General features: G+C 47.0%; 2 protein-coding genes across 4 annotated transcripts in view; one reads left to right on the forward strand and one right to left on the reverse strand.

Moving 5' to 3' along the window:
• b3gat2 (beta-1,3-glucuronyltransferase 2 (glucuronosyltransferase S)) overlaps positions 1-13123 on the forward strand; it is a gene marked incomplete at both ends in the record, with an annotated part of 31854 nt that extends 18731 nt beyond the window's left edge. The window contains 2 exons of the mRNA XM_080016717.1: positions 8641-8789; positions 13037-13123. Of these exons, the coding sequence (XP_079872843.1) occupies positions 8641-8789; positions 13037-13123 (236 nt within the window). The remainder of the gene's footprint in view (positions 1-8640; positions 8790-13036) is intronic.
• Positions 13124-15588: 2465 nt separating this feature from the next.
• Positions 15589-20377, reverse strand: part of smap1 (small ArfGAP 1) — a 101715-nt gene continuing 96926 nt past the window's right edge. For 2 of the 3 annotated variants that reach the window (XM_080016320.1, XM_080016319.1), the window contains exons 9-11: positions 18630-18834; positions 17220-17425; positions 15589-15765 (exon numbers count right to left, since the gene is read on the reverse strand). In XM_080016320.1, coding sequence (XP_079872446.1) covers positions 15592-15765; positions 17220-17425; positions 18630-18834 — 585 coding nt within the window. In that variant the 3' untranslated portion in view covers positions 15589-15591. The remainder of the gene's footprint in view (positions 15766-17219; positions 17426-18629; positions 18835-20377) is intronic. The other variant, XM_080016321.1, reaches the window with a different exon arrangement.

Raw genomic sequence — 20377 nt, forward strand, 5'->3', positions numbered from 1 at the left:
GAGACAATATGAAAGAGAACTATGACGAGATAGAGGATATTTCGGACGTTTCGGATAATGGAAGATTTCAATAAAGCAAAACCACGCAAAAAAGGGTGGTATCGGTAGGATTTCCATCAGCATCAAAGACGGAAAGGCCGGGATAGGGATTTGAAGTGGCTGTTGATGGAAGCCACCAAATAAGCGTTATTATCTATTACGGCTGCTGAGAGTTATGGCTTTTACAAACAGACAGTGTTCCTGTGAGAGAGGCACTGCTGATTTTTGAGCTCTAAACCGAAATATATGACACCCATCCTGGTGATCGACAGATTTGACAAGCCGCGGTAATATTAACGCTGCTTGCCAAATCGACCGATCAAATCGGTAACGATAGTGCTACCAGTGACTACCAGTACTAGATGGAATCTCCCGGTTGGAATCAGGAAAAAACGTGTAGGAAAGATGTGGATGTAGAATAATACTTTTAGAGGTATTCATCTTCACACTTCTTGACATTTTTCAAAATTGTGCGATGGGTGGAGTGAAGATCAAACCAGGGGGTGAAATTACTCTTTAAGCCGTCCTACTCACAAACCAAACCTTGAGTTCAATGTTGACAAAATAGATACGTAATATAATGTCTCCACTTTACAGAGGAGACGCTATATTAAGAACTGGGTAAAAAAATAAATTAAAAAAAATCCTCAGTGCAGTTTGTATGATCCATTTATACAAACACATACACACACACACACACACACACACGCACACGTACATGCACACACACACACACACACACACACACACACACACACACACACACACACACACACACACACACACACACACACACACACACACACACACACACACACACACACACACACACACACACACACTTCTAGATACTGCCACACTCCTTCATACATGAATAATTGAAGAAATAGGGCATCGGGAGTGGGACAGAAAGAAGAGCGTATCGGGGCAGCGTGGTCTGGACGGCGGCCCCCTGGGTGCCGGTCACACTCACTGTTCCTTAAAGAAAAAACGCATTATCTGCATGCTTCACGTGCTATCGACAAAAACCCAGAGTTGTTAAAGCATCACCTCGCGTGCGGGCCAAACGTTAGCCTTTTTCTGTGAGGCTGTACGTCGCAAGCTCTGCAGCATGCGGAGAGGAACGCCTTATCTCATGATTGCTTGTGTGTATTCCTGGTCCACCTGGCCAGCAGTAAAACACACTGTGCAGCAATAAGCAAGATACACTCATAACCATCCAGACATTATACATCAAGGGGCTGGATCCCCAGGCCCAGTTTACGAGTGTGGCGGTTGACCCTCCTCCTCCGCCCTAAAAAGGCCGGACCATCAGCAGAATCTCTCTCTCTCTCTCTCTCTCTCTCTCTCTCTCCCTCTCTCTCCCTCACTCGGCGGCATGCGGTAAAGCCGTGGAGGAGTGCGGTCCGGCAGCGGGGGAGAAGGTGGGCTCCGTCGTGAGGCTTGATACCAGGATGATGCTCTTTCTGCGGTGGTGCTCTTTCTGGACGGCGTAGATAGAGTTAACAGTTTGGCGGAGAGCGGGGTCGTCCTCCGTGACACTTTCCTCCCCGTTCTCCCTCTAAAAGAATGACCGGCCAAAAGAACAATTTCTAACGTTCCCCCTTTCATCGCCAATGAAAGGGGGAAAATCTGCCCGGTTTGGGCAGATTTTTTCCCCTATCAAGCTGATATCCCTATGTTGAAAAGCTCCCCAGCTTAAACATGTTTTCCGTTCAAGAGACAAGTTCTGATTGTCTTAAAAAACAACACAATGGAACTAAAAGTAACTCTGAAATATTGGATCCGGGGAAATGGACTATACTGTATACGCCACATCGGACACAATGAAATGTTTCGGGTGTGGAAAAGAGAGGCATTTGATTCGAGTTTGCGCGGAGGAGAATGTCAGCAGGGCAGAGCCTCCAGCCCCCCGTTGACCCCCCAGCCCTCACTGAGACACAGCCCCCATGGAGGCTGAGCCCAGCACCAGCGGTGTCATCACACCAGAGGGAAGGGGGATGGTGCAGAAAGTAACGGTAAAAAGTTTCAGGAGAAGACTCGGGTGGTGTCCCAGGGCCAGCAGGCAGGTCAGAGGCAGGAAAGCTGGTCCGAGGCAGCAGCCCAGTGAGACCGCTGCTAGGGCGGAGGAGGAGGAGGAGCACATGGTGATGGATGATGAGCTTGTAAAAATGTATTCTGAAAGAAAAACAGTTGGGGGAAGAAAAGACCGCTCAAAGGATAAAAAAGGTTTCTAAGGAAGCTCAGAGTCTGTCCTCTGCTGTGGAAGAGGATTCCGATGGATCCGTCACTATGTCCTGCCCCTCTAATTCCCGCGTGGTGTTTTAAAGTGGCTACTTGTTTAGTAAAATCAACACGTTCCTACAAGAGACTAAAGGTCTCTTGTAGGAACGTGTTGATTGGAAAGTGGAAAATGGTTTTCTGGACCAGAAACTGTTCATAGAGTCCACGAAACGACTCATGGAAAACACCGGTGAGCTGGGTGGGGACAGCTTCATCGTACAAGAAACCGTCTCGGGAAACGTGTTTTAAAGGTAAAAACAAGGCTTGCCGACGAAGAAGACAAAGACTGAGTGTTTTTTCCTCGTCTATATTTTTTTGTTGTTTTTTTGTTTTCTTTCTTCTTAGCTCTCAAAATACCTTGTGTTATTTAATTATAGCCACTTTAAACGTAAATGGAGCAAGGAACAGCACAAAAGGAGCCTCCCTTTTTCAGTTAGCTGAAATGAAAAGACTCAATGTCATGTTTGTACAAGAAGCGCACAGCACTGCAGACAATGAAACTAAATGGAAGAAGGAATGGGGTGGGGAGATCGTTTTTCGTCCAGTAACAGCGGTGGATTAGGTATTTTACTTGCAAGGCATTTTAAACCATGCTCCTGCAAAGTAGAGGTAATAGTCGAAGGCCAGTTGTTAAAAATCAGAGCACAATTATGAAAACACAAAAATGTTTTTTTTTCATTAATATTTATGCACCCACAAACGGGGTTGAAAGAATGCGCTTCATAAGACATTCTGAGTAGTGCCATAAGCAACCGGCAACCGCAAATGACAGAATGGACAGGAATCACCTTGAGCCCCACTCTGCCTCTATGAAAGACGTCTTTTCATCTCCTCAGGGCTGACTGCTGTATGGAGACATTTTAACAAATCACAGAGGCAGCACACCTGTTTACACAATGGAGACAATGTATTATCCCTGTCTTGACTAGACAGATTTGATTGTTTTTCGCATCATTTTAGCATCTTTAGAGATTGTTGTATAATGCCGGTTGGTTTTACTGACCATAGTCTGGTGCTGTCTTTAAGTTTTTATAAAAAATGTAAAAACAAACAGTGCAGTACAGTACAAACAGTATTGCACTTTAACACAGCTCTTTTAAATGCCAGACATTTCAGAAATGCTTTTAAGATCTTTTGGGGAGAGTACAGAAATACAAGGGCTAGTTTTAGTTCTTAACAACAGTGGTGGAATGTTGGAAAAACTAAGATTAAACAGCTTTGCCAACAACACACTCAATGTCTCCTGTGACCAGAACCAGATCAATGGGAGACCTGGAGACAGAGTTGGTGGCGCTCTGCAGCGCTTGGCAGATTCCACAGGCGATCGAGGCCATATCGAGGCACTGGCAACAAACGAGTCAGCTTGGCCAGCCTGCTGGTTGCCACTGCACAAGGGGCGCTGGTTAGATCTCGCTTCATTAACATCACACACATGGATGCCCCGTCTCACTACTTCTTTAGTCTAGAGAGTAAGAATTGACAGAGGAAGACCGTCCATTCACCGTGCACTGACACGAGGCCAACTGTTGCAGAGCCTGCAGAACTACATAGGGATGCAGCTGGTTTTTATACAAAGCTATATAAAAATGAACAGAAAGGAAATCCGAAAGGAGCCCGGTCATTTTACGGTGGACTTCCTAAGGTCCAGCCCGGCTCGAGAAGCCATTTTGTCTGCAGAGGAGCTGCATGCTGCTGTGGTGGGCTTGAAGTGCGGCAAAGCTCCTGGTACAGACGGTCTCCCTGTAGATTTTTACAAGTCCTTCTGGTCAGTGTGCGGAAGTGATGTGCTGACTGTGCTCAGGGACAGTCTGGGTGGAGGGAGGCTGCCAGTGAGTTGCAGCAGGGCGGTGGTCACGCTGTTACCAAAGAAAGGTAACCTGCAGCAGATTAAGAGCTGGAGACCGGTCTCTTTGCTCTGCACAGACTACAAACTGCTATCAAAGGTTTTGGCTACGAGGCCGGGCGAAGTAATAGCGGAGGTTATCCATGTAGATCAGACCTGCTGTGTGCCCGGCGGACTGATCACTGACAATGTTACTATAATTCCGGACATTTTCAAAGTCTTCAGTCCATTGGCATTTGAGACTGGTCTTATTTGAACAGATCAGGAAAAGGCTTTCGATCGGGTTAAGCATCACTACTCGTGGCAAACACTCCAGGTGTTTGGTTTCAACCCAGAGTTTATAGCCATGATCCAGGTTTTGTAGAGACATTGAGAGTGTGGTTTGAGTGCCCCTCTTAAAGTACAGAGAGGGGTATGGCAAGGATATTTTCTGCCAGGAATGCTCTACTTCTTGGCCATGGAACCTCTGCAAAAGTTAAGAAGGGGACTAGCCGGTATAAGTGTTCCAGGGTGTGATGGGTCCTTTATGTATCGGGCTATGCTGATGATGTTATCGCCTTCATAAGAAACCAAAGACATGCAGATGTTTTAAAAAAGATTGCTGGTGAATTTGGTTCCCTCTCTTCGGCTAAAGTCAATTGGGAGAAGAGCAAAGCTCTTGTAGTTGGGGAGAGGCTAGTTGGGAGGACAGGTGGGACAAATATCTGGGGGTCTTGTGGGCAACCAAGATTTCATTGGGAAAAACTGGGAAAATGTTGTGGGGAAAAAAAGAAGGACGTTTAAAAAGGTGGAAATGGATTTGGCCACAGCTACCCTATAGAGGCAGAACAATCTGGTGTCTTCAATGCTGTGGCACCGTCTGATGTGTGTTGATCCTCCACCTAACCTGCTGGATAAGGTGCAGTCCACATTAGTTGATTTCCTCTGGGACAAACTCCACCATATTCCACAGAGTATTTTGTATCTCCTTAAAGAGGAAGGAGGTCAAGGACTGGTGCACCTACGGCAGCAGGGGCACTACTTTCAGACTGTAGCACATACAGAGACTACTCTTTGGACCAGTGAGCCTGCCAGTGTTTTACCGCGGCCTTCTTACTGCGTGGAACTTTTTTAAGAAGGAGCGGGTGGATGGGCCCCCATCTCTATACTGGCTGCTGATCTTGAATCTTGAATCCTGAAGGGGCCCATGGTGCTCAGAGGCCGTTTGGCCACAGCCTGCAGGATAGGACCAACACTGCTGAATTGCCTGTGCGGATCGAAGGTCACCACTCGAGGGCGTGTGGTGGAGCTGGCCGGGCCGGACCTGGACAATGCCGCTGGCTTGGCTGCACATCTTGAGCTAAAATCTGCACGGCTCGTCCAATACATGCTGGATAACTGGAAGCATCAGTTGACCGGGAATGAACGCGTTCTTTTAAGGTCTTATTGTCATGGTTTTCGCCGGCCTAATTTTAAAGACGCCTTCCCCTCTGTATTTGCTGCCCCTATTTTAAAAGACTGCATAGGGCCTTCTTTAACCATAAAGGATTTCAATTGTTTTGTTTTTAGGGAATTAAATGTGGCAAGGTGCTTTACAAACTGTGTGTAAAGGTTTTTAATAAATCAAAACGGAATGGTCGCTCTGACAGTCCCTGGAGGGTCCACCTGGACCTGAAGGTGGACGTCAGACCAGAGTGGAGGGCGCTCTACAAACTACGATAATCAAAAACGAAAAAGGCTGCTGATCTTCAGCGGAGGCTTTTCACACGGAATCATTGCTGTTAATTCCTTTATTTCTGTCTTAAGCCCAAGTGTGTCTAGCAACTCTCTGCACAGTTAGAGACGCCCCAGACTCTTTTTTTCCCCTTATTGGAAAGACTTTTTATGTATTTTTGGGAAGTTTTCTCTTTTTCCTCTTTTTTTCTGTTTTAAATACAGGAAAAAAAATGTATTGGAAAAATACCAACTTTTAAATTGTGTGCTCGGGCAAGCAAAGATGGCCATTTACATGAGCAGAAAAATAAAAATTGAAGATGCTTTGAATGTGAGCTACAGACTGTTCACAAGATTGTTGAAGTCCAGGATTATGGTGAATTTCAGGTACTACAGGGACATACAGGATCTGAGGCTTTCACCAGCACCTGGTGGTGCGGTGGAGCGCTGTGCTCTGTGGAAGGAGAAGAGCTGCTCTTTCACCTGAAAAGGCTCAGAGCTGAGCCCTAGTGAGTGTCTGTGTTTGGAATGATTTGTTTTTGTTGTTGTTTGATCAAAATAATGTGCTTTTAAAAATTCTCCCTCTCTCTCTCTCTCTCTCTCTGTGTCTCTCTTACTGAAAACAAAGGAACCTCAAAAGTCATACCCCCCGAGACACATTACTCAGGAGATGAGTGCTAGCGAGCAGTCCTGCATGCTGAATTGGGAGCGGAATAAGTGAAAATGGGGAGTGGAGAGGAGGGAAGGAAAGGAGGGGACAAGAAGGACACAGGGGGGTTCCTGCTACATCTCTATCTGAGTGACACACTGATGTTATCAGAGGAGACAAAGGAGACCTGATGCTGTGCAATCGGGCTTCTTGTCAAATTGTACACACACACACACACACACACACACACACGCGCACACACACGCACACACATGCACGCACACACGCACAGACTGAACTCACTGTAATTCTCTCGTGCACACTCAGGTGAATAGACCTGTCCACTTGTTTCTCACCTGTGACGTCCTCAATGCTGTTGACTTTGCGTCTTGGGCACAGTCAGACAATGTTGACCTCTCGCCTTTTTTTGGGCCTCGCAACTTCAAAGACAGAATCTTCCTGCATCACAAGCACAGCAGTAGACGGTCTGCAGTGTGGAAAGGACACTGCGCTGTATGAATAGGTGCCTGTGATTATGAAGCCCTGGAATTCGGGAAAATGGCCAGATGAAAAAAGACACTTCAACCTGCACAACATGCATCCACCGCCACCATCACAACAGTTTATGTGTATTTTAAATCTACAAGCCACTCGTTACGGTGAACCCCAACCACCCTGATGTCCGAATTATTTGTGCCTTTTTTTTTCTCCTCCACACTCGGCACGGTTGGATGGTTTGGCTCTTCAAACAACTATAAATGTATGACAAACGTTAAAAGTGGATTTTTATTTTTTTTTAAACAGGATTGTTCACAGTTGAAATGTTGTTTCCATTTTCCTCATTACATTTCACACTTTGTGAGAAAAAGCAAACAAACAAAACAAAGAACTGGTGAATGTCTGTCAACTCCCATGAGAATTATTTTTCCTTCTTGTCTGTGGACTCAGCAGGGGGGCAGGCGGCGGGCGGAGCTTCTTGGCGGGGGGGCGGGGGGGGAGGGGGGCGGTTTAGAGAAGGTAGCGACGGGAACGGTTCTCAGCGCCAGCGGGAGTACTGGGGCTAAAGTACGTACGTGTCTCTAGAGGAGCCTGTTCCATAGCGGTGTTATTTTGACTCTCTGGCATTGCAGTCTTTAAAAAAACATCCGAGGCGTTGATGTCTACAGTGCATACCTGAGTAGCCATCAGCGTGCCTTACTATTATAATATGTGTTGCTATATTACGCTTGTTGGAACGAGTTGCAAAACACTCAGGCAAAACAGGTGTATAACTGTACTACAAACCATTTGAATCTGCACATAGATCCACTTTCTTCGGGTGTGTTTAAGGGAGGACTTTCCGTGCCAGCATCCCATTGGCCGAATAGTCTGTGGTTGGCTCTGATTGGACGTTCTATATAGGAGATTGGGACAATTTGAAGCCAAGGCTCTTTTAAGGCAGAAGAGATTCTACATTAATGCTCAAATCTGAATAGCCGGATGCACGGTAATACACCACAACTGTAGTGAGAGCAAACATAAACGTGAATTATCTGAATTATCTGTGACGAGCAGCTTTCAAATCTGGAGTGTTTTCGACAGGATTAGCCGTGTGAATGCAGTTCCGTGGGGTAGGCTGACATTAGCGAACCGCACACTGTGCGCCCCTCTGCGCACAACATTGGTAAAAGGCAACGATTATTCTCTGCTAATGGCGGAGGAGTCGAAATTGAACCGGTACACTTCTTCAAAAGCAACTACTCTACCACTCACCAAAAGAAACCTTATAGGTTGTGTTCACCAACGTCAGGCAGCTCTGAGTCTGGCGTGTGTTTATGCAAATCTTGGACAGCGGCTAACCTGTTGCGTCCATATCCTGGCATGTGTGCTTGAATATTGGATGTCATCAAACTCTCGACCTGTTCAACCGTAGAAAACGTTTTAAGGAGTAACGCACTACTTTTCGGGAACTGATCCTGTAATATAAGCTTCCACGGTTGTCACTATATACTTAACGCGCCATGTGAACTTGCAACCCCCCCGGAGACAGGCAGCGCGCTCACAAAGAGATAATTATTTAAATCTTGTCAGCTTTTCACCTCTTCCCTCCTCTTCCTCCACCCTCCCTCCCTCCACCTGTCCTCTCTCCCCGCAGGTTTTGCGGTGAACCTCCAGGTCATCCTGGCGAACCCCCGGGCCCAGTTCAAGCGACGAGGCTCCCAGCCGGGCATGCAGGAGTCCGACTTCCTCAAGCAGATCACCAAGGTCAGCGAGCTGGAACCCAAGGCCAACAACTGCACCCGGGTCAGTAGCAGGGACGATGTGAAGCATGGCAACAGAAGTGTGTGACCTTCACTGTAGCTAGGCAACAATGGAGGTCAAAGAAAGGTTATCACCCTGCGCTGAGCTTTCGCCGGGATCTTTTAGTTCCCAGACCAAATTTCAAGATCTTAAGACAATCAAAAGGAAACGTCTGATTGTTAAGAGCCTGGCCCTGTCACAGGCAGTCATTTCATTGAGACGGTCACATGCTCTTACAATCAGCTGCGAGAATTACCTTGGTTTGATATTCTTGTCTGGGCTCCTATAATGTGTGCGAGGGAAAGTCTTTTATCTGTCTTCTGGTGCATCCCTGACATAAATCCTGTGGCGTTGTTCATCGTTCTTAAGCCCATTTGCCATCAGAATAAGAATGTATGCATCTACTGGATTGAGAGGTTATGGTCCCCGTCCTCCACAACCACAAAAAGAAAATAATTATCATAATCAGTGTCCTGGCCTTCCCTCTAGCCCCCTCCTCTTGTACAACTCCAACCAATTTGTCTGACCACAACAACTGGAAACAGGAGTTGGCGGGGACAAAAATAACCCTGAATGCCTCGTTTTGATCATTGTAAGTGTCAACAATGGTTCACCTTGGGGCATCTTTCCAGACTATTGACAGAGTGACTCATGAAAAAGATGACAAAACATGTCTCAAATGGGATAGAAATGGTGCATCGCCGCCATCAATTTTAGCTCTGCATTTGGAGCTTCCAGCTCAGATCGATGCGGCTCATCCCAAATCACCACAGCCCTGTTGGCAGTTGGCTTTATGGAGCCACCGATCCTCTTGACAGTGCTCTTTGAACTGCCTCAAGAGACTTCTCTGAAAAATGGTTTCAATTAAGTTCCTACCTATCGAGGTATATGATTCCCCTATTGTTTCAGACTAGTGCCGAGACTGTTTCACAGTTGATATACCCCGGTCACCATAGCAAAATCCTCCTCTTGTACAGAACTTCAAAATGCACTTTAATGCATTAGTATTAGTATGGAGCAATGATTTTGCAAATATCTCCAGGGAGGCTTACCCCTATGAAACATGTAGAAAATAAGAAAAATACAACAAGAATAAGTGGGAGAATGTGCTTGGGCCAGACTGCAAGAGTGTAGGAGAGGATAGGGTTGGTAGTGAGAGCTGAGTGCTGCCCACGGGGGATAAGGATAAAGCCCTGGCACCCAAGGGACGATCATTTAGGCTCCCTGTGTGCTGCTAACAACAGTGTTGCAGCTATCACCATCATTACCAGCTCCATTAACTTAATAGAGGTGCCCTGCCGTTGATATTAATACAGGCTATTAGTAGAGTGTGACATCATCACTCACTACCAATCCGCCGCAGAAACAGGGGGGACGGGGAGACATTGACATTAATCAATTTGCAGCTAGTGTATTGGGTGGGGTGGGGGGCGGGGGCGGGGGCAGGACGCTACATCATCATTCATACCCGACGGCAGGGCAGAGAGGTGGAGATGTGACTTCATCACTCGTAGCCCGCAGCCGCGAGGCAAGCGAGACGTGATGACATCATCAGCAGTAGCCAATGAAGAAACAATGTCTTCACTTGAAGTTACATTGCTGCAAAGAAGAACAACGTTGAAGAAGGACGCGGCCCCCAGCAAGCACAGCCTTCAGCCTTCGTTTTGGGCTTCATCTTCACGATTCTTTGTGTGGTGCATCTTGCTGTTTAGTGACGGATATTCCATTATGTGAAAATGTAAAACGATGTTTATAAAGTAAATAGATCGGAAAAAGCACACACACGTCCTCGCATCTAAATTCTGACGGTGAAAATCTCGACCATGCACGCTTTTCAAAGCAGCCATACCCCTGGCTGAGATCGCAGGTCGCAGTCCTGACCTTGACGTAGAATGCCAGGAACGCCGGTCAGACTTCGGGGTAATGCGGATGACTGACAAGAGGGTGTAATGTAGTTAGAGCACACGAGTAATGTCAACAGACAGCGGTGACAGGACGGGAGAGGTGGGTGGGAGATGGGGGACAGGAGGGTGGGGGTGGGAGCAGATGGAGACAGCTGATAGCACGGAACAAAGAGACGGACAGCGACGCCGGGAGAGGAAGGGAGACACTAGGGAGCACACGCCCGAGTGGCAGCCAATGGATGGATGGATGGATGGATGGATAGATGGATAGATAGAAATATAGATGGGTGGATGGGTCGATGGATGGATGGAGGGATGGGACTGATGCATCGACCAAAGGCACAAATTTAAAAAAGGCTTAGCGCCACAAAGGCGAAGGAGGGGATGTCTGGCATTTTCTGGCGTCGGGGCTGGTCTTCCGTTTGAGAGCGTCCAACTCAGCAGCAACCCTCCCGCTCTCTCTCTCTCCGGCGTCCAAGGAACACATTGCAAGATATGAAAAGCCTCACTGCGATGGGCGAATTAGTCGGAGAAGCTTTTCCCTTTCTGTGTTGCCTCGGGGAGAAAGGAATAGAGAACAGAGGAGAGGGAGAGGGAGGGGGAGGGCGAGGCGGCAAAAGTATAAAGTAGAAAACGTGTCGGCCTAAGTGATGAACAAGGACAATGGCGAGCGAACCAGACAGAAAAGGGAGAGTGGTTCTGATGGGTGGGGGGGGGTTGAGAGAGAGTGCGCACCGAATGCAAGCGACTGTGTATCGTGTTACTCACAGGCCTGTACACAAAGATGTACGTGCACACCCTCACACCCTCCTCCGGTGTGACACTTTTGTGGCTGTTGTGTTGGCCTCCTCAACATATGCAAAGTGAACCAATTAGCAGCACAGTGTGCAGGAAATGACATGTTCCACCAGGAGCCTGCGAGACAGAGGCAGCGTCTAGCCGACAATTAATCACGTTTCAGCGAGTGTGCGTGTGTGTGTGTGTGTGTGTGTGTGTGTGTGTGTGTGTGTGTGTGCTTGCGCGCGCTGCTGAACACAAAACTGTTGCCTAAATGAATGCATTTGAATTAGACGCGAAATGAGCTTGACAGACAAGGGTCGACTCGAGGGCAGATGCGCCCCGGATGCCGCCCCGGCCGGGACCGAGGCCCGTTGGAGGACGCCCGTGACAAAGCTGATGTTAAAATGAAAACAAATCGAGTTCTATCTTTTTTTTTTTCCCGGGGAGTTTTTTTTAAAGATGACTGACGATTCCGTAGAGAGGGTCAGGGTTCGACTCAGTCAGCAGCGTGAGAACGCCGTCGAGCGCTTTATTCCCACTTTAGATGAGCGACGGTAAGGAATCGTCTACCCCGAGGGACATTGTTGACTGACTTATGTTTGCCAGCTGGTCTGACCGTCACAAAGTTTCGTGGGAAAATCGATGGTGTGTGGTCTTGTGCGTATCATGTTTTATTTATTGCGTTTATATTTTGACTTTTTATGGAAAAAATACAACCCAAATGTACTTAATGGAACGGTCTTCAGGATGTTCGGCGGGCAACTTAAAATCTGCTCCCAGACCAGCGCCACGGACGAGCCTCGCCAGCCTCTTGAAATGTGTTTTTTTTTTTTTTTTTTTTTCCTTCAAATAAACCCCTGTTGACAGGTACAGTATACCGTATAAGAAGTTAGAATGTACAATTCGAAACCTCCATTCGGTTCAGTATTAGGGGAAACTAACTATAAGCACCCAGGGCAAAGAAAAAGATAAAAACTTCCAGAACGGCTGTAATAGGCAGTGAAGACGACGATAAACAGGAACCGAATGAATAAGCGCAGAAAATGGTCTTGGGCATAATGAACACGAGTCTATTAAGCCTTACACCAAGAAACGCCATACAAGAACACTTGACAACCCTGTCTCCATTAAAAAGAACCAGTTAATCACAAAACTTTGGGATCATTCTACCTCGTTCGGACACGGTCCGCTTAATCCCATTTGCGTCTAATGCTACGCCCCTAATTGTAAGTAGTGGAAGGCTCGAGTGATAGTTTTATCATCATCACTCTCGGTGATATAACTACGGGTCCCCAGAGGCTGCCTCGAGTGGCAACCATCATGGCCGGGGTTTGAAGCCGACGCGGACGTGCTTTAAACTGCAGTACCACATAAAAAAATAAATCGGTAGGAGACATTTTCGTATATTCTCAAATACAATTATTTGTACAATAAAAATGTGAATTAGTAACTCAGCAAAAGTCTCAAAACGTTCAAGACCGGCGTACTCCATCTTTTGTGCAAAGCTCCTCTCATCCTGCCTTGCCCTCTCTTCTTTTTCTTCTTCTTCTCCTCCTCCTCCATCAGGTGCTGGTCTGGCACACTCGCACGGAGAAACCACACCTGGGGAACGAGCCGAAACATCAAAAGGACACCGTGGTCATCGAGGTCTGAGCGGACAGTGGGGGTTCAAGGCCCCGGGGGTGAGGCTGCCCCGCCGCGCTTTGGGAGGAGGCGCAGGACTGCCGACAGCACCTCGACGAGCTGCAATCTGAGTAACAAGGAACTTGAAAAACGGGACCCTCGGCTGCATGCGAAATGTACATTTTTGAAAAGGACCGCAGGACTATTTGCCGGTCCCCCCTGGCACATTCGGCGCCGTCAGTATTTTTCATTTAACTTAGGACCCGTCGTCCCCTTAATGTTAAAAAAAAAAAAAAAAGAAACAAATGTGAAAATAACCCGAGTCATCTAAACTTGACCGGAAAATTCCTTGAGCTGTTCATGCCCCGTGAATGCACAAGGGCGACTGATCCGCGAGGCCTGGTCCATTCATCATGTTGGGTCATCGGCAAAACAAACGCAACTGGAGTCAGAAGTAAATGCTCCTTGCGGTGGATAACATGAAGGTTTAAGTGAGATTCAAAGCTGTTGTCACATGAAGCGTTTCGGGTACAATGGAAGTGTAGGTGCGCGAGTGCGGGCCAGGTTTTGAATTACACACTAGAATGAAGGGACATCCAGGAAAACAGTTAGTTTGTTTTTTTTTGTTTTTTTTTAATTCCAAATGAAGCTTCTGTAAAACAAACAAAAAAAGTAAAAATAAACAACGATGAAAAGGTACCATAATAGTTTAAAATAGTTGTCAAGCAAAGATTCTCACAAGTCGATGGCTGGTCACTGTTTTAATGCACGAAACCACTTTTTATTTTTTTTTTTTACTGTACTAGGCACCAGAAATTGTAAACACACCTGAAATAAACCTGGAGGACCTTGGGTTTATTGAAATGTGAAGCATATGTGTGTGTGGGTGTGTGTGTGTGTGTGTGTGTGTTCATTACCGCTTCCTTCATGGAATTCCGTAGAGAAGGATTTAGACAAGTGATGACTTCATTCATTACAGAAACCGGGAATGACACTTGGGACCCATCCAGTGCTTTCATACAGGTCCCCTCCTCTCCTCTCCCCGCCACGCCCTGCACCGCCCCACTCAACCCAGCCCCCACTCAGGATCCGCGTCACTGTCCAACTCCCTCCAACTCTGTCCACCAACCACCGATTGGTCTTCCAGGTTTATTTGCCCTTCCTTGCGCTTTGCTTGCGGCACGGGACAGAACACCACGGTACAGAAGCCAGAACACAAGCTGACGGGGGAGAGCAAACACACCAACAAACAAACAAACAAAAGAAAAATAAATCACCTGCATGAGAAATTCTAAGCTGGCATATTCACCCAAACCAAATAGCAACGTCAACAGTTGCATGTCATTATTTGATACATTCCAAACAAAGAGGTATGATTGGTTATTGTACCACAGCTAAGACGAGATACAGCCCGGGCGAGTGCGGCGCGACAAACTGAACGGGCGCAGGTCGAGTTGTTCCGGCCGTCTGGGATGCGTCAGCTGGGTTGGAACCCAGTTTTCCTGAACCCCAGCTCATTTGCAGCAAGACATTATCATTTTCTTTTTTGAAGATACAGCACTACAGGCTGCTATCCTCGAACGACTCGACGACTCGGAGTTTGAGTTCATCCCCGCCACGGGTCTCGCAAGGTCTAAATAAAAAAATAAAACCAAAGCGCTGAGATAGCTCGCAGGAAAGCTACCTCAGAGACAAACCCTGCGACCCCCCCACCCCCGTACAAACGAGCGGGGGGAGGGACGGCGACGTGACACTGACCCAGAAAACGGGACAAAAAAAATAAAATATATATAAATATAGGTATTAAAGTCTACCCCTCTCCTATGGCTCTGAAAAGAACGGGAGGTTCACATCAGGTTCACGTTGATACAGTACTGTTAAGACGTTTATCAGCTACCGGGTTGGGATCGCCCTGAAGAGGGTGAGGAGGGGTTTATAATACACATGGGGGAGGGAGACCAACAACAAGGTAACCATATATCTAGGCATTTAAATACAACTTTGCTAACTATTTATATTGTTGACGATTATATCAACAATAAGCTATAATAGACACCTTTCTGTAATTTATTGTTCCAGCAGTAGTATTTTAATTCTTTTTTTTTTTTAATTTTTTTTTTTTTTTGCTGATACACTTATTTTTTCGTGTTTCTCTTCCTCCACGACGACACGACACGGAATAGAACGAAACGGGAAAGAGGAAAGTTCAGAGTTCAAAAAAAAAAAGGGCAGGACACGAGAGCCGGCACTCTTCTTCTTTTTTTTTTTTTTTTTTTCCCGTTGATCTCGGCCGGTCCGTCATGGACGCCTGCGTCGACGAGGGGGTGGGGTTTGGAGAGCGGACGCGAAGGGGGAAGAAGGGGCGTTTGTTTTTTCTTCTGTCGAAGTGAGGGTGGGAGGGGGGTGATCACAGCAGGGTGGTGCTGCTTCTGCCCTCCGTTATTCTCCTCCCCCACCTCCCTACCCCCACCCAGCCACCCTCCCCGCCACGGCGCGCTTCACTTCCACAGCTGAGTGCTGAGGGTCTGGCCTGAGGATGGTGGTGTGGACCAGCCAGCCATGGGGGAGGAGGAGGAGGCCGGCTGGCTCAGGGCCCCGGGCCCCACCGCTGTGGCCGCTCCCCCGGTCCCGCCACCGCCGCTAGCAGTCATGGCCGACATTTGCTGGGTCATCTGAAGGCGAGGAAACAAATTAAAAGAAAGGAATCGGGAAAGGCGAAAAGAGAGGAAAAAATTAACATGAAGAACATAGGGGGAGAACATCTCCACCAACCCAGCGGAAAATGCGTTCCACTCTAGGACAACTGACTTATGTAATTATCTGACATATGTGTGTGTGTTTATATATATAGATGAGATCTGTGTATTTATACGTGGCTTTCTGAATGGGTTTACACTCAGCATTTGGATGTGTGTGTGTGTGTGTGTGTGTGTGTGTGTGTGTGTGCTCGATTCAGCTAGCTAAAATGTTGGCAGTTTGCATAGCAGCGCCGTCCACTGAAGTCTGCTCTTCATTTCCCTGCTGCGTTACAATGCCTTCCAGCATGGTCTACGTGTGTGTACGCATGCACGCACGTGCGCCCGCACACACAAACACACACACAGTAAAAACGTCATCATCATCACAAGAGGTCGTGTGTGTGTGCGTCCGTGATTATTTATGGGCTTTCATTAACCTCCCGTAGTTGTCACAAAGTTTACAACACCTTCGAGTGCTCGAATACACACGAAACCCCGGGCACGTTCACAGGAGATAACGTCCTGCTCGGATATGTTTATGCGTGTGTGTGTGTTCAGTAGGGAATGAACTTATCGCGGGGGAAGCTCCTCAGCACCCACGCCGGATGCACCACTGCGCGCGTGTGTGTGTGTCTGATCGCCACTATTCGAGCGTACCGGAACGCAGCGTAACAGATCAAGGTCTATTTTAAGAAGATCCACTTTGTCCAGTCCTCAGATCTTCGATTCCACATTAAGAGCAGGTGAGCGGAACTGATGCACAGGAATGACCAACTGGGAACAGTATACCCAGAGATATATTCAGATATGATCAGATTATACAGGCAGGCTGTGCTTTGAAAAGTCATCCGCACAAAGGATCAAATTTCGAGTTGGTGGAACAAGCGCAGAGTTGCCCTGACAGGACAACAATGGCTGAGCAGTGCTGAGGGATTTCATTTGACCAGTTGCCAGAGGGAGGTTGACTGCCATTATGCGTCACTGCGGGCTATGCCAATTAAAACCCACCCACGAGCCTCGAACACAATAAACACTGCAGGACAATTTAAGATAAGCAAGGACGGAAGCAGCCGGAAAGTGATTGACGGCAGTTATGCAAAAGAATTATTGTACAATTACTGTACAATGACAAAGGTTATAAAAATAAAAAGCTTTTAGAGATGGGGAGCACAAAATGCTTCGGCAATGGGTTACATTAATTAGACCCAAAAAATATATAACTCTTTCACTCTTTGTTACATAATAAAAATGCTTTTAGAGAATTTTCAAAAGCTTGTCTTCAGTGAAGCAGTGAAAATTAAATACATTTAAATATAATAAATATAAAGAGACAATATAAAGATATACAAACATCAAGATCTATAAATAACCTGATTGGTGGTGGTTACCTGATTGACGCTCCACTGTCCCTGCTGCTGTTGCATGGCGTACATGTTCTGTGCCTGACCAACGACGGGCATCATGCCCTGCGTCATGCCCATGTAGCCCCCGTTAGGCATGGCCATGCCAGGCATCATGGCCCCGCCGCCCATCATGGTGGTGGGGGCAGGGAAGCCCTGGGCGAATGGCATCTGAGGCTGGCCCATATACATACCTGCAGGAGAGAACACACACACACACACACACACACACACACACACACACACACACACACACACACACACACACACAGAGTGGACCATTGATGCAATGCAGATCCATCAGGCACTATTTCTGATCTGGGTGTGGAGGAGGCTGTACACCATACTCACTCGCAAAAAAGACTCACCATCCGCTCTAAGTAAGCTAGGGGTCGATTGAGTTATTATTAAACAAGGCATTAGTGACTCGCTTAATAATAGGCCTGTTAAAAACAGATACGTAATCACAAACCAATTCCGTTATATTCTATTTCATTCCTTTTATAAAAACATTAAGTCCAACTGCGTGGAAAATTAATAATTTTCTGTCAGTTTTAATTAATTTGCGGGCCAGATTTATAAAATATATTATAAGCAGGTAGCGGTCCCCACCAAATTGACATGAAAATAGTACACAAACATACAGAAGATATTAGAGTTAAGGCTCCAAAAATATATGATGATGATGACAATAATAATAACAATAATAATAATAATAATCAAGCCCCAAATGTTGAATTTTATCTCATTATAAGAAGCTACTGAAAATGTGCGGGTATAAACTGGAACATATGAAACAGGGCCCCAAACGGATTGCCCGCACTCGAGCATTTTAATCCTTCCCCACACAATAACACTTACAGGGAGGTAGGGAGGTCGACGAGACGGCCCCGCTCCACTTAGCGCTGCAGAGGGCTCCGACGCAGACACAGTGCATCATGCTCGGCTTTTGAATACATTGACCTTTCATATACCTTCATTCCCTTCTATTTTAATGATGCATACTCTCCTTGAAGCTGGCCTACGTGCGTGCGTGCGTGCGTGCGTGCGTGTGTGGGTTTCCTCTGGAGCTGGTAAGGTCATTCACCATTGTTGTTTTAGGGCCCCTTGTGTGTGTGTGTGTGTGTGTGTGTGCCTCACTGGTTGTGCATGTCTGTCTGGACAGATGACATTTAAAAAGACAATGACGACAGTTGGTCCAGTTGGATGTGTGTTGCTGCCAATTGTGTTAAAAAGTAAAACACAACAAAATTGATGAGCAGGGATTTGAAGATTTTTGCCTTCCAAGCCTTCAACATGGCGTCTGCATAGGTCAGACATGTGTGTGTTCTTTTCCAGAATTGTGTGGTATTTCTACGTAGTGTGTGTGTGTGTGTGTGTGTGTGTGTGTGTGTTTACCTTGACCGGAGGCTGGCTGTGGCTGGCTCTGTGGCTGGCCAGCCATGGAGCTGGTGGCGTACAGGGACAAGATGGAGTCTTTGGACAAGGTCTTCTTCTCCTCTGGCTTGGTCGTGGTGGCAACGGAGGCTGAAGAAGGGGGGGAGGTGGATGAGGAGTTGGAGGGGTCCTTCTGGGGCGCCACCGGAGCACCAGAGCCGGCCTTCTATGGAGGAAGGGATGGGATCAGTCAAAAAGATCTTAAACGTGGGGGGGGGGGGGGGGGGAGAATAGCTGAAGACCCACCAGAATTAGCGGTTGCGCTCTACATGCTAAATGAGCTAGAAGAGGAAATAAGAGGTGTGTATGTGTGTGCGCGCGCGCGCACAAAGACTGAGTCAATACAGCGTGTGCTACCACACACATCATCTTGCTGCTGCTGCAGCTGCTGTAATTACTGTAATTTTAAACTCACTTACCCACCGAAACGGAATCAAAAACCAAACGAATCACTACTCCAGTTAAAAAGACGGAATCTGTAGAAATATCTTACAGTAAAAAGGAAAAGCAAAAAAAAGACTACAGTTCTTAAGTGGATTCTTCATGAGAAATCCATAGATGCAAACTATGGTCTACAAAACAAAAATTAAACGTACTTTGGCTGACCGTTCCTAAGTTGTTTATACATGTAAGACATTATTAAGCGAACAAACAAAATTAAATATGAGTGAAAATGAAATGTTAAACAAATGGGAACACATTGGACCTTACTGAGTGGTGAAACAAAATATCCATTGAATGGTAAAATAAATTAAATGGAGTCAAATAAAGTTATTTTTAACCAATCTTTAATTGAAATCTTCCATTTCACTCACGCAGCTGGCAGAATAAATCAATTTATTTCTCAACAAAAACCTAAAAAGATCATGCAAACCTTTCATTTCATTAGCAGTTTCTTGCACAATAATGTATTTACGATTTTCGATTGAAATATAAGGTGACCTTTTACTACGGCCACATGATACTGGTATGGACTTAAACCACAATTATTTTGACTTGGTTATTGAGATCACAAGTGTGACCTACAATTCTTAGATACACAACCACGTGAATTTGTACAACCCGTTTCATGACATGTTTCTATCTGCTCCTGGGTTACTTCCAGCTGGCCCACTCTCCACAATAAACTGGTGTTTACCACCGCCTGTCTTCTGTGTCTCTGTGCCGGACGTCCCTGAACCTGGGTGGCGCGTGGTAGGAGAAGCTACCATACTGGCACCTGTACAGGGGAAGGGACACCGAGCACGGGGAAGGGACACCGAGGGGCCGTCCAAAGACGCCCTGTAGCCACCAGAGGGTCAACCGGCGGCCCCCGCACCAACCCTCTCCCGACTGGCAGCATCAGCACCCAGGGGGTCCGGCGGAGGACCGAGGGAGAAGCAGGCGCAACAACCACCACAGGTTACCGCTGGCAGCTAGCTCCTCCGCCCAGAAGCCAACGCCGGAACCATCCAGCAGCCCAGCAGCCGGCGACCCCTCCAAGCAGCCCCCGCAACAGCCAAGTCCGGCCACGCCTTGACCAGCCAGCACAGCAGCCCGAGGCCCCACACTCCTGAAGGGAGGAGGCTGCAGTCTGTCGTCGCCCTGGGGGAAGGAAACCGGTCGGCTGTGGTGTTCCAGGGAACCAAGTCCCCTGGAAGGAGACCAGTTCATTTTTTTGGACATTTGTTGGTTTGAGGTATGGTAACCCCGTTTCAGAGTTCGGTGTT

This window comes from Zeus faber, assembly GCF_960531495.2.
Source record: "Zeus faber genome assembly, chromosome: 16".
NCBI classification, from domain to species: domain Eukaryota; kingdom Metazoa; phylum Chordata; class Actinopteri; order Zeiformes; family Zeidae; genus Zeus; species Zeus faber.